The 11,861-nt window shown below is 42.5% G+C and overlaps 1 protein-coding gene across 1 annotated transcript; it reads right to left on the bottom strand.

Moving 5' to 3' along the window:
• Positions 1 to 350: 350 nt before the first annotated feature.
• On the bottom strand, positions 351 to 8,552 carry c1qtnf9 (C1q and TNF related 9). The gene is made up of 4 exons (XM_038818554.1): positions 8,411 to 8,552; positions 6,757 to 6,964; positions 5,075 to 5,137; positions 351 to 1,163 (listed from the first exon to the last, which is right to left on the bottom strand). Exons 2-4 carry the CDS (start codon positions 6,920 to 6,922, stop codon positions 394 to 396), a joined length of 999 nt encoding a protein of 332 aa, XP_038674482.1. The 5' UTR covers positions 6,923 to 6,964; positions 8,411 to 8,552; the 3' UTR covers positions 351 to 393.
• Between the last annotated feature and the right edge of the window lie 3,309 nt (positions 8,553 to 11,861).

Raw genomic sequence — 11,861 nt, 5'->3', positions numbered from 1 at the left:
GAGGTGTGAAACATGGGGGGGGAGAGGACCAATACTGGGTGAGGTGTTTTTGAGAGGAAGTAGATGGGGGGGGGGGGGGGGGGGGGGGTTGATGGCGACAATGGGATAGGAAAGGCCAAGCCCAGAGGGCAGGGCCCGTAGTTATGTAGTTATGATGGTGACAGATTGGGGGGGGGGGGGGGGGGGGGGAGGAGGGTGAGAGACTGCCAGTCGGCAAGTCTAACAGCACTTTAAATCTCCTGAAAGCAGACCAATTTTCACACAAGGCACCTGATCAGCACTTAAACAATGACCAGTTAATCTGTTTTTTAATTAAATTGGTTCTTTATTCTCTTCACTCAAAATCTGAATAGCTACACTTCCGATGAAGTGTATCCGGTTTATTGATTTTTTTTATTCAGTAAACAATAGAAACCCAGTAAAAACTGTATCATCATCGTGGTCTGCAAACAGTCCATTATAAGAATCCCCACCAATTACTTGAAGCCACACTTGATCTCCAGTTTGTAATTGCAATAGAGTGCCTCCCGAAGCCTGATCCTCACTGTTCTGATAACTATCAAATGTATTGAGAATCGGCGCTCCATTCTTGTACAGGGCAACTCTTACATGTTTGACATAGACAGTGATATGATAAACAAAATAATAAACCCCGGAAAATACACATGTAAATTTTCCTGTGGAGAGGTCATAATGATTTTGGTTGTTATATAAGATCTTTTCAAACTTGATTGGACTGCCTGAGCGAGGCCACTTGGAAGATCCTGTCAATCCAACACTAAATGCACTATTCCTTATTGCTGCATTCTCCCCAGTCTTCCCTTTCTCCCCTACATCTCCTTTCCTTCCTCTCTCACCTTGAATTCCAGGATGTCCCCTGGGGCCTACGCCCCCTACTTCTCCTTTAGGTCCTCTGAGGCCAGTCGACCCTGTGGGGCCTGGTAAACCAATATTCCCCTGAAGTCCAACAGCTCCTTTGTCCCCTTTTGGACCTCTGGGTCCTAAATCCCCTTTTGTCCCTTGGCGTCCTTGCAAACCTAATTCTCCCTTTTGGCCTTTGTGTCCCAGCGGTCCAGGAATTCCTTTTGGTCCTAATTTTCCAGGCGTCCCTTTACTTCCTTGTTCACCTCGTCTTCCTTTTACACCAGATCCACCCAACGACCCTGCAGTCATAAAAATAATGTCATTTTTTAATGTGCCTTTTCTGCATGTCTATATGTTCACATATAACAATACGCAGATAATAAAAAGTACATTTTCATCCTTTATACATAAGTATTGAAGTTCTACTATTTCAATTGAAGAGTCGTATTTGTCCATCATTGATACATCTAGGTTTCTTCCAATCAAATTCCTATCTCAAGATAGTCCTGACAGGTAGGAAGTGGCTAATTAGTACTAATGCAGATTGACACATTTCCTAATTAGGTAACATTAAAACTCCTAAGTAATTACCAACAATAAATCAAAGTTCACAGACAGTGGGTTGCTTACAACAGTATGCATATTCCTGGTTGGGTCACTTTCCGGACATCGGCTTCGATTCTGAGTCCGGAATCGGGAATAAAAAGTAACAGAATCACAATCTTGCCAGAATCAACCAGTCCAGTTTCTGTGATGGACAAATACAACTCTTGAACTGAAATAGTAGAACTTAAATTAATACTACACTCCTGTATGCTTCACCTGATGCCGCTGTATATGAATGTGCATTGTGGACCTTTTGTTGGTCTTTTATGTATTTTCTTTTTATTTTATTGTCATGTACTAAGTGAGCAGTTTGAGCTGCTCACAGAAAAATACTTTTCACTGTACATCGTTACACGTGACAATAAACAAATCCAAATCAAGGTTTGACTGGTACTCATGCAAAACGTTTGCTCACTTTGGACTCTCCGAGCCTTATTAATACACTTTCTATGGCATTGAGAAAAAAGGGCAGGAAGGAACTGGGAGCACCTCTTTTGGGGGCTGCCTTATGTGCAGGGACACACCTCTACAAAATGTTCCCCCATTTCCTTCCTCGCCCTCAGCTCTCTAAAGCCCAGTCCGCCATGGCCCTCTTACACTCCCTAGACTCTTGCATTCTCTCCCACTAGAAACATCAAGGACTTACTTTAATAAGGACATGGGGAGTCCACACCGAGCAAAATAAAGAACTTTGATTTATTTACAATAATGATTTTGTTATGGGCCAGGGCTTAGAAACTCCAAAGTGCACTATGAAGTTCACCTGACCTCCGACCTTTATGTTGTATTTGGCTAGGATAAGCACTGCAGGTGTGATTCATCAGACCCCCTAAATACTTTAATCAAAACAAGGTTTATTTGAAGAATGTAGTTAACACATATATATGTATATCTACACACACACATACATACATATAATTAATATATAAATAAACACAGCAAGAATTTTTATCAATTACAAACATAAAGACACCACACAGCTACAGTAATCTGTGTACATAAAAATGAATTCCCTCTTATCTGTTCTAATTCAATAACAGAATCCAATAAACCAAAGCCCCTTTTCAAGGGCGTGGCCCAGCACACTGTATTCTCACTTGACTGGGACTGGTCCTTTTCATGAAATTCTGATCCAATTCCAAACTGCAGATTCACAGTCCTTCCGGAAAACAACTATACCGTTAAAATTACCAAGGCACTCAGCCACAACCAATGGACGTTTTACTGGAACAGCTTTTAATATGAAAACATAGGAAAACAGGCAAAACACGTCTTTCTCCTTCTGCAGTCCAGAGCAGTCAAACTGAAACTGAAACCACCTCTCACCTCACAGCCCAATGTGCTACAAGTCACATGATGAGAGCTCAACCTTTCTTAAAGGGACACTCACATGACAATATATACACATCCCGCTCCCGGATCTCTTCCTGGTCCGTGCCTCACTGGCCGACCTTTTATACAATGCTAAATGGAGTTTCTCTCCCCTCAGCAGGGAGCTCGTACTCTGTGAGCACCACAGGGCAGATAATCTTTCCCACCCCGTACATCCTGTGCGGGATATTATACTTAACGTTTAGCAATAGCCATCATTCTCATTTGTGTTCCTTCCTGCAGTCCCAACAGCATCCACTACTGAGCAATTGGATTGGCAGCTAGCGAGAGTGGGACTTCCTCCCACTCAGGGGGTGGAAGTCTCAGTCTCAATCTCAGCTGGTTTTTCCTGCTCCCAGCGTGGTACAGCCGATTAGCTGGCTGCCAGCCGACCTTCCTAATGCAGCCCAATAGGAGTGATATCTTTCCACCATCAGAAATAGCCAGCGGCACTGTAAACATTCCCTCGGTTCACCCTCTGGACGGGTAGCTTCCGCCATGTTGTCCCTGCCTCAAGCAAAATAAGCTGTGAGAGCACATCAAATAACCAGCCTGACACGCCATTTTCCAACTTTGCATGAGATCCCTGATCCTAACCCACTCTGCAGGGCAGTCATCTAATATTCTTCAATCACTGACCACCTAAACTAATTAACTCTCCCTTATATTTATCAAGACTATCAGCTTCTCTGGCTTCTTTGTGCAGTTCGTTCCACACATTCATCAGGCCAGACCAGACTACCCACCCAACCAGACCTGACCAGCTCCCGACCTGACTACCTCTCTCTTCCTGACCCAATTACTCCCCAGCCCACATGCCAACCCATCCGCCTGCCAACCTACTTACTTGCCACCTCTCCCATATGCCACCTCACCCACTAATATATTACCTCCCTGTCAGTCTATCACCCTGCCACCTTGTTTACCTGCCACCTCACCCACCTGCCTCACCCTCCCCACCTTCCACTTCAACCACCTGCTACCCTATCCACCTGCAATTCTGTCCACCCACCAAGCCACACATGCACTCATTCATCCACTCACCCATTCACTAACATTCATACTGGACTTGTAAATTTGCCATATGGCAGCTAGTTCCCTAAAGAGGGGGCATATCTTACCATCACCCTAATGCAACAGGGCTGCAATGGAGTTCTCCGGAGGGATGCATTTCTGGAGAAATCAGGATTGGAGGACCTAGTGAGACATGTAGAGGTTTGGAAAAATCTGAGTGGAGGGTCAATCCAACGATGTTTGCCACTTCGGGCAAGATGCGAGCAATTGTTTCAATCTGGCCCACAGATGTATTTTACTGTCTCTGTGCGAGTCTGAGCTAGTCACATTGGACACTTACTCTGACATCCTTTTTTATCAGATACGATGGGATTTGTAACATGAATTCTGACCAGTGAGTGAATTCTACTCCTCTCTGTGACCCAGCATTGCTACTGCAGATCCTCAGGCAGTTGAATATTACAAACAAAGCCTGGTGGAGTCTGTCCTTCTTCCCCTCAGCAGAGATTATGAACAGCTTGTGCTTTGCTTATGTAGGTTCCTCTGAGAGGGTCTGGGATGCCTTTCTTCCATTAATAGTGATCCACCAATTGCAGATAGGTTCAGCAGGTTCAGTGGGTTCAGTAGGGGAGATAATGCACTCTCCAAATTCCTTATTTCTGGATTGTTCGCAGCTTCTTAATCTGTGGCAGACTTTCCGTGCACCAGGCTGGGTAAATCTATTCCGGGATAGGTGGAGAAATGCTCTGCAGCTGACACCATGCATTGAAGCCACAATGCACTTGCACCATCATTTTTGGTTTACAGCTAGATTTTGTACACTGACAACTTGGTACAAGTTGAGGCTGCAGTCATTAGGAGTCATTTCAGGCACTCACATTCACTTTTTAGGAATCTGGTGTTAGGTTCAATAATTCAAAGTGCAGAAAACATTTGTAGGGTCAATATTCTTAACTCTGGTAACATCTTTTGTAAATATAAATCATTAACTCTATCTTATAACCAAATATTCCTATTCATATTCTAATAAAATATCGTAAAGCACAGACAGTATTGGTAACTTCTCTAAGCTAACTATATCTCAAACTGGGCACTCAGGGACTGGGGTGGGTGGCCAGTGGCTGCGCAGCAAGGTGGCTGCCATAATGGCGGTCGATGCCTGGGCACCCCACAGGTGAACAAAGGGGCAGGAATTTTGTGGAAAGTATTAGACTCTTGCCTGGTTCTCCTTGTTCGCCTTTCGATCCCTCAGGGCCTGGAGGTCCAACTTTCCCAATATCACCTATTGTTTGATCACAGAATATAGGTGAGTGAAAAAGTTAGAATTCTGCATGACATCACACAAAACTGAAGAATCTGTTCCAATTAGTTAAAAAGTTACTCTAGTGGCGCTTAGAATAATAACCTTCTCCATATTAACACAGGGGTATATGTCCACCTTCAGCACTTGGTCAGTAACCTGAGGGAGCATATTGTCCACCTCTTATAGAAACCATCTGATTTTCAGTCTATTCATTTCAAAAGTATACAGTTTCTAAAACAAGCAGTAGACCCTCTCGGTCTTCTCTATGTGATTGCCATCCAGGCTGTGATGGTGGACATTACTCAACATTTGCTGTCCATTTGTTCAGCTGAAAGTAAGCTGATAGGAGGATTTACCATTATCTGATCAGTTCCCCATTATAAAACAAAACTAGATTCTAGGGAACTGATTGGAATGAAAATGTAATGGTTTCTATAACAGGCCAGCAATTCACTCCAGTAGATCACCACATATACGGTAAGGATGACTACTATTGTGACTTCTTATCATGAAAACCGCAGATAGATTTGCATTTTAGTGTCCTTTTATTAGAACATTCTATCCAGTGTTTAAACAAGTATTCAAATGTTGAAATTCCTTCACCCAATGATTTTAGCCCTTTCTTTTTCAGCATGCTATTCCAGAATGTAGAATGGCTAACTGATGTGATCAAGATGGAAAATTCGGGGCAGCACGATGGCGCAGTGGTTAGCACAGCTGCCTCACGCGCCGAGGTCCCAGGTTCGATCCAGGCTCTGGGTCACTGTCTGTGTGGAGTTTGCACATTCTACCTGTGTTTGCGTTGGTTTCATCCCCACAACCCAAAGATGTGCAGGGTAGGTGGATTGGCCACGCTAAATTGCCCCTTAATTGGAAAAAATTAATTGGGCACTCTAAATTTAGAAAAAAAAAGATGGAAAATTCAATGCATTAGTGTGAATGGAGCACTGAGCTTTATATTCAGTCAACTGTTAACTGTAAAAGTTAAAAATAAACTAAATTATGGATCTGAGGTGAGCATTCTTAGCAATGTTGTCCTGTATCATCATGATTTTCAGGATTCTTGTATCTGTAGGTGGTTTTCACTGTTTTGAATATTGTATGTAATAATGACTGGATATGTGGTGTACTGACTTAAAATTACAATATTGTCTGTCGTATAATGGCTAGAATTGACCAAAGGAATTCTGTCATTCTGCATGCAATATCAACATTAAAACCAGCACTGGCTTCTCAGTTGAGAAGCAGCTCAGTAAAATATAATACACAGTGAGTCATTTATCAACTAAGGTAGTGTTCAAGTTTCATATTAAGATAACTAATTGTCAAGAAATGTCTATAGCTCGGTATTGCTAACTGTGAAAAATGGTAAAGGCATGCTTACAGATCACCCTCCCTACACTAGGAGGTCTTGTGGCACAGTGGCACCTCTGGACCAGAAGCTCCAGGTTCAAGTCCAACACCATGACATGTTGGCCATGGAAGGAGTGTCATAACATGTTTCTACGGGCTGATAATCAGCTCTGGAATCCTTCTACCTCTATTCCCCGAAGGGAAAAACAATGTGGGCACGAAGAAATGCTTTAAGAAAACTCTACCTGGATCTCCTTTGTCACCCACGGAACCATCTCTCCCATCCCTTCCCGGCATGCCATTGTGACCAGGGTTTCCTGGAATTCCAGGATGTCCACTGATACACACCTCCTTTTTAAGCACCTCAGTGTTTACCAGAGTGATCAGAAGAAATAATGACCAAATCTTCATTCTGGATTCAGATCCTCAACATCAGGGCTTCACAGTACAAATCTAATGATAACAATCAGAACAATCACATTAGAGGGCACGGATCTACAGAAAGGACCAAAAGACTCAAGATAAATTATTACTGCATAATTATTTTTTAAATAATTACAAATAAAGGATTGTTGTGAGATTACTGAAATGCATGGAGATATATTGAAACATATTTCACAAACCTGGTGATGGATGGCGAAACCATTTGTTAAACCACTGAGGATGGGGAAGCAGTTGCGTAGTGGTATTGTCACTGGACTAGTCATCCAGAGACCCAAGCAAAATCCCAGGTTCAAATCCCACCAGGGCAGATGATGAAATTTGATTTCAGCAAAAGATAATCTGGAATTAAGTCTAATGACCATGAAACTGTTGTAACCTGCCTGCTTACCACTGGCTGGGTACAAATGGCAATCCCACAATCCTTTGGGAGTATGAGCTTCCCCAATGAGGGGGGCGGAGAAATCATTAGCAGATTCCCTGCATAAATAAAGCTGGCCAGTTTGGAACCAGCTAGAGAGGAGTGAGCAGCAAGGGAGTTGCTGCTGTTATATATATATATATGTTATTGTAAATAAATAAATAAATTGTAAAGAAATGTTATTTCTTTCTATTCTTCAACTCGTGCTGGATTCTTCGTGGCCCTCACAAAAGAAACCATTGTCAATTGTCATAAAAAACCCATCTGGTTCATTAGTGTCTTTTAGGAAAGGAAATCTGCCACTTTTCACCTGGTCTGGCTCCAGATCTACAGCAATGTGGTTGACACCGAAATGCCCTCTGAAATAGAGGGCAGTTCAGGATGGTCAATAAATACTCGGTCCAGCTCACAGTGCGCCATGGAAATGAATTTAAAAACAGGAAGCCAAACCAGGTAGGTCAACTGGGAGAGCCTAATAAGGATGGCAAAGGTGGATATGCAGGAATGGTTAAGCAGATCAAGGAAGTTGGGAATTGGAAATGCAGTTCTAAATAACCTTTGGGGAGATTTAACCAGGGCAGATCAGAAGGAAATTAGATTGGAAGGGAGTAGGGAGATGTGGGTTTGAGGGGCACGCAGAAGTGATACAAGATGCTCTTGTCTAGCATCTAAACCAGAGGAGTAGAGAAACCATAGGATATGGGAAGCTGAACAGGGTGACCATGGACATAGGTAGATAATTATATGGAGGGAGAGGTTTAGGGAGGATGAGGGGAAAGAGAATTTAGACCTGTACAAGTAGAGAGAACAGGAGTACACTACCAACATCATGTCTACATCAACAATCTCTCCCACAGTCAGATATATATTTAACTAACCCACAATAAGCAGATAGTTGATTGCACGTTTATTCATGACTTAGTATATAAATATTTCTTTGCACTCTATATGAATTGCTATGCTTTGTTTATGCCATTCAATGCTATAGAACACTTGAATTATTAACAAGTAATTAGTAACCTAGATTATTTGCTTACCTAAACCTTTTGGGTTTAAGCTGTATCCAACAGGGAAATGACGATTGCTGAAAAATTGGCTGGTTTATTCGTTATTGTGGCTGGTTCTGGTCTCCATGATGTTTTAAAGAAACAAAATTACAAAATGTGATGCATCTGGCTCCAAGAGTCCCAAATGTCGGTTGTGAAAGAAATGTTCCACTGTTAAACTTATTCACTGACAGGCAGCTTTCTCTCTTTGAGTTCTGTGACTGATAGATTGAAGCCTCCTGCCCTCTGCTGGACAATGGAGAAAAATTACCTAATTTATAGCCTTAAAAATAATTTAACGTATCATGGCATTGCTTATGGAATTTAAAAAAGTGGTATAAAATGGCATAGATATATAATATATAAATGTTTTATAATATTTAAACTTTTATATATTGTAAAATGTAAACATATTTGGGCTAGAAATTCCTGTTCCTTCACAGTGCCATCTGGGTATGGTGTAGGAATTTGGGACAGAACCAAGCACCTCAAGTACTCCAGGTTTTTTTTGATCCTGACTGAAAAGGGGGAAGAGGTGTTTTTTAATGCTGAAACTGAAAGGTGGACCGCTGGGATGAAATCAGGAATTTTAAAGTTCATCAGTTCCATCTCAGTGGCCCCTAACACACTGTCCACATGTGTGTGTCAGGACATCATTCTGGTGAAAGTGGGCCTAACAGTTTCCTAGATGTATGATATCAACATGATATTCAGTTACTGCTTCCTGAAGTGGAAATTTATTTTCTGTGAATTGAATCTGTCATAGTATTCCCGCAACCTCCAATCCTGCACCTCCCTCCTCACCACCATGGGGAGGCAGTGGTGTAGTGGTATTGGTCACTGGACTCGTCGACAGTAATGCTCTGGGGACCCAGGTTCAAATCCCCCCCTCCCCCACTGCAGATGGTGAAATTTGAATTGAATTAAAAGGCTAATGATGATCATGCAACCGTTGTCGTAAAAGCCCATCTGCTTCACTAATGTCCTTTAGGGGAGGATAAATCTGCCGTTCTTACCCGGTCTAGTCTACATGTGACTCCAGATCCACAGTAACGTGGTTGACTCTCAACTGCCCCAAGAGCAATTAAGGACAGGCAATAAATGCTGGCCCAGCCTGCGACGTTCACATCCCATAAATGAATACTACCCCTTGAATGTGTGTCCCTTTTGCACACATACCCAAAGTATTTAAATCGCTTACCTTAGGAACAATTTATGAGCAGGTGGTGCCCTGGCACAGTACCAAAGTTTATATATTTCTTATTATTCATTCACGGGTTTTGACATCACTGCATGGCTGGTGTTTGAGTTGTCCAATGGGGGGGGGGGGGGGGGGGGGGGCAGTGATGGGCTTCCTTCTTGAATATCTGCAGTCTGTGAGACAAAGTGCTTCTGCTTTGCTGCCAGAGAGAGAGTTACAGAGTTTTGAGACAGCAGCAATAAAGGAAAATGGTACATGTCCAAGTCATAATTGGTTCTGAATCTGTTGTAGCATTGCTCTTTGGAAATGGGAGGATATAACATGTTTTAGTGGAGAATGAACTAGATGGTGGTACGTTTCAGGTACTGTGAAATGAGGAGAGTGCTGTTTGAAAATAGAAAATAACCAGATTCCGAACTATTTAGAATCTTTCCATCACAGATCCAGGAAAGTTATGGCAGAAATATGTTTCTCCCTTTTGTATCTCTCTCTCTCTGTTTTTGCAGTTCTACTTTTGTTCCCTTCATTTCTGTTTCTTTCTCTCTTCTTTGGACAACAATTTACATTTTCGTAGATCTACTCAATCTAGAAAGACATCACAGGGTAAAAGCAAAACAATGGTCAGTGGGCAGGAGGATAAAGGTGACAATGGAAAAGTAAGGGCCAGTTAAAGGTGGAGTTAGATTTTTTAGAAGGGAAATGACAAGACGAGAGATTTGGGGAATGAGTTCCCAGAGAGTAAAGGTATAGTGGCTGTAAGAGCAGCCACCAATGGCAGAGGCAAGAGTTCAAAGGACAAACAGCTGCTGTATTTCAGAGGAGTCGTGTGTGTAGGGGGATATATGGTAAAGTGATGCAAGGTCACGGAAGGATGTGAATATGAGGATGAGACTGAGAAATCAATTCACCAGACATAGAGAAAGAGTGAGCTTGCGGAAGGACAGGCAGTGTTCAGTGCTTTGTGTGGGTGAGGAGTCTGAATGAATTTTAGACAAAGGACCAGTTCAGCCAACAATAAAAAGTACAGTCAAATGGAGGCAATAAAGACATTTAGAATTTCAGCAACCCTACAAAGATATCGTAGAGGCAAATGATATTACAAAGATGGAAGATACAAGTTCAATATTCAAATAGACTGAGAAGAATCAGCTGAGCTGAGTAAGACGACATACAACACCAGGTTAAAGCCCAACAGGTTTGTTTGGAATCACTAGCTTTCGGAGCACCGCTCCTTCCACTGCTCCACAAACACATATATCGACAAAGTCAATGATGCAAGATGATACTTTTGAATGTGAGTTTTTGCAGGTAATTAAGTCTTTACAGTCCAGACGGTGTGACTGGAGAGAGGGATAATCACAGGTTAAAGAGGTGTGAATTGTCTCAAGCCAGGACAGTTGGTAGGATTTTGCAAGCCCAGACATGATGGCGGGGAGGGGGGGGGTGAATGTAGTAAGAAATGAATCCAAGGTCCCGGTTGAGGCCGTACTCATGTGTGTGGAACTTGGGTATAAGTTTGTGCTCGGCGATTCTGCGTTGTCGCGCATCCTGAAGGCTGCCTTGGAGAACGCTTACCCGAAGATTAGAGGCTGAATGCCCTTGACTGCTGAAGTGTTCCCCAACTGGAAAGGAACATTCCTGCCTGGTGATTGTTGTGGGATGTTGTTCATCCATTCAGCGTCTGCATGGTCTCGCAAATGTACCACGCTGTGGGACATTCTTCCCTGCAGCGTATGAGGTAAACAACGTTGGTCGAGTCGCACGGGTATATACCGCGTACCTGGTAACACCAGTGTAACACCAACATTAGGTTGATGTAGAAGATTCCATTACACTTGATCAAAGAGCAGAAATTATCCCCAATGTCCTGGCCAATATTTATCCTGCATTCAATAACACTAAAACAGATTATCTGGTTATCATCATATTGTTTTTAGTGCAAGTTTGCAGACCACAATATTGCTGTCATGTTTCCTACACTATAACAGTGACTACACTTCAAAAGTACTTCACGGGCTGTAAGACACCTGGTGGCCATGGAAGGTGTTACATGAATGCAATCATTTATTTGGTCTGATGTTGGAAGAAGTTATCATAAAATCATAGAATTTACAGTGCAGAACGAGGCCATTCGGCCCATCCTGTCTGCACCAGCCCTCGGAAACCACTTTACTCCCCAAAATACAAAAAATACCATAACGCTATCGACCAATTTATGTATCACCCAGTCTGCAATGTGAA

This window comes from Scyliorhinus canicula, chromosome 14 (assembly GCF_902713615.1).
Source record: "Scyliorhinus canicula chromosome 14, sScyCan1.1, whole genome shotgun sequence".
Taxonomy (NCBI): Eukaryota; Metazoa; Chordata; class Chondrichthyes; order Carcharhiniformes; family Scyliorhinidae; genus Scyliorhinus; species Scyliorhinus canicula.
This window is presented reverse-complemented; position numbering and strand designations above follow the sequence as displayed.

Excerpts from the sequence above, each read along its gene's own strand:
- c1qtnf9 (XM_038818554.1), bottom strand. The coding sequence starts at position 6,922 with ATGAAGATTTGGTCATTATTTCTTCTGATCACTCTGGTAAACACTGAG. Across the intron at positions 5,138-6,756 it reads GGGTGACAAAGGAGATCCAG|GTGATATTGGGAAAGTTGGA; the intron begins GTAGAGTTTTCT and ends ATCAAACAATAG. Across the intron at positions 1,164-5,074 it reads AGGCGAACAAGGAGAACCAG|GGTCGTTGGGTGGATCTGGT; the intron begins GCAAGAGTCTAA and ends TTATGACTGCAG.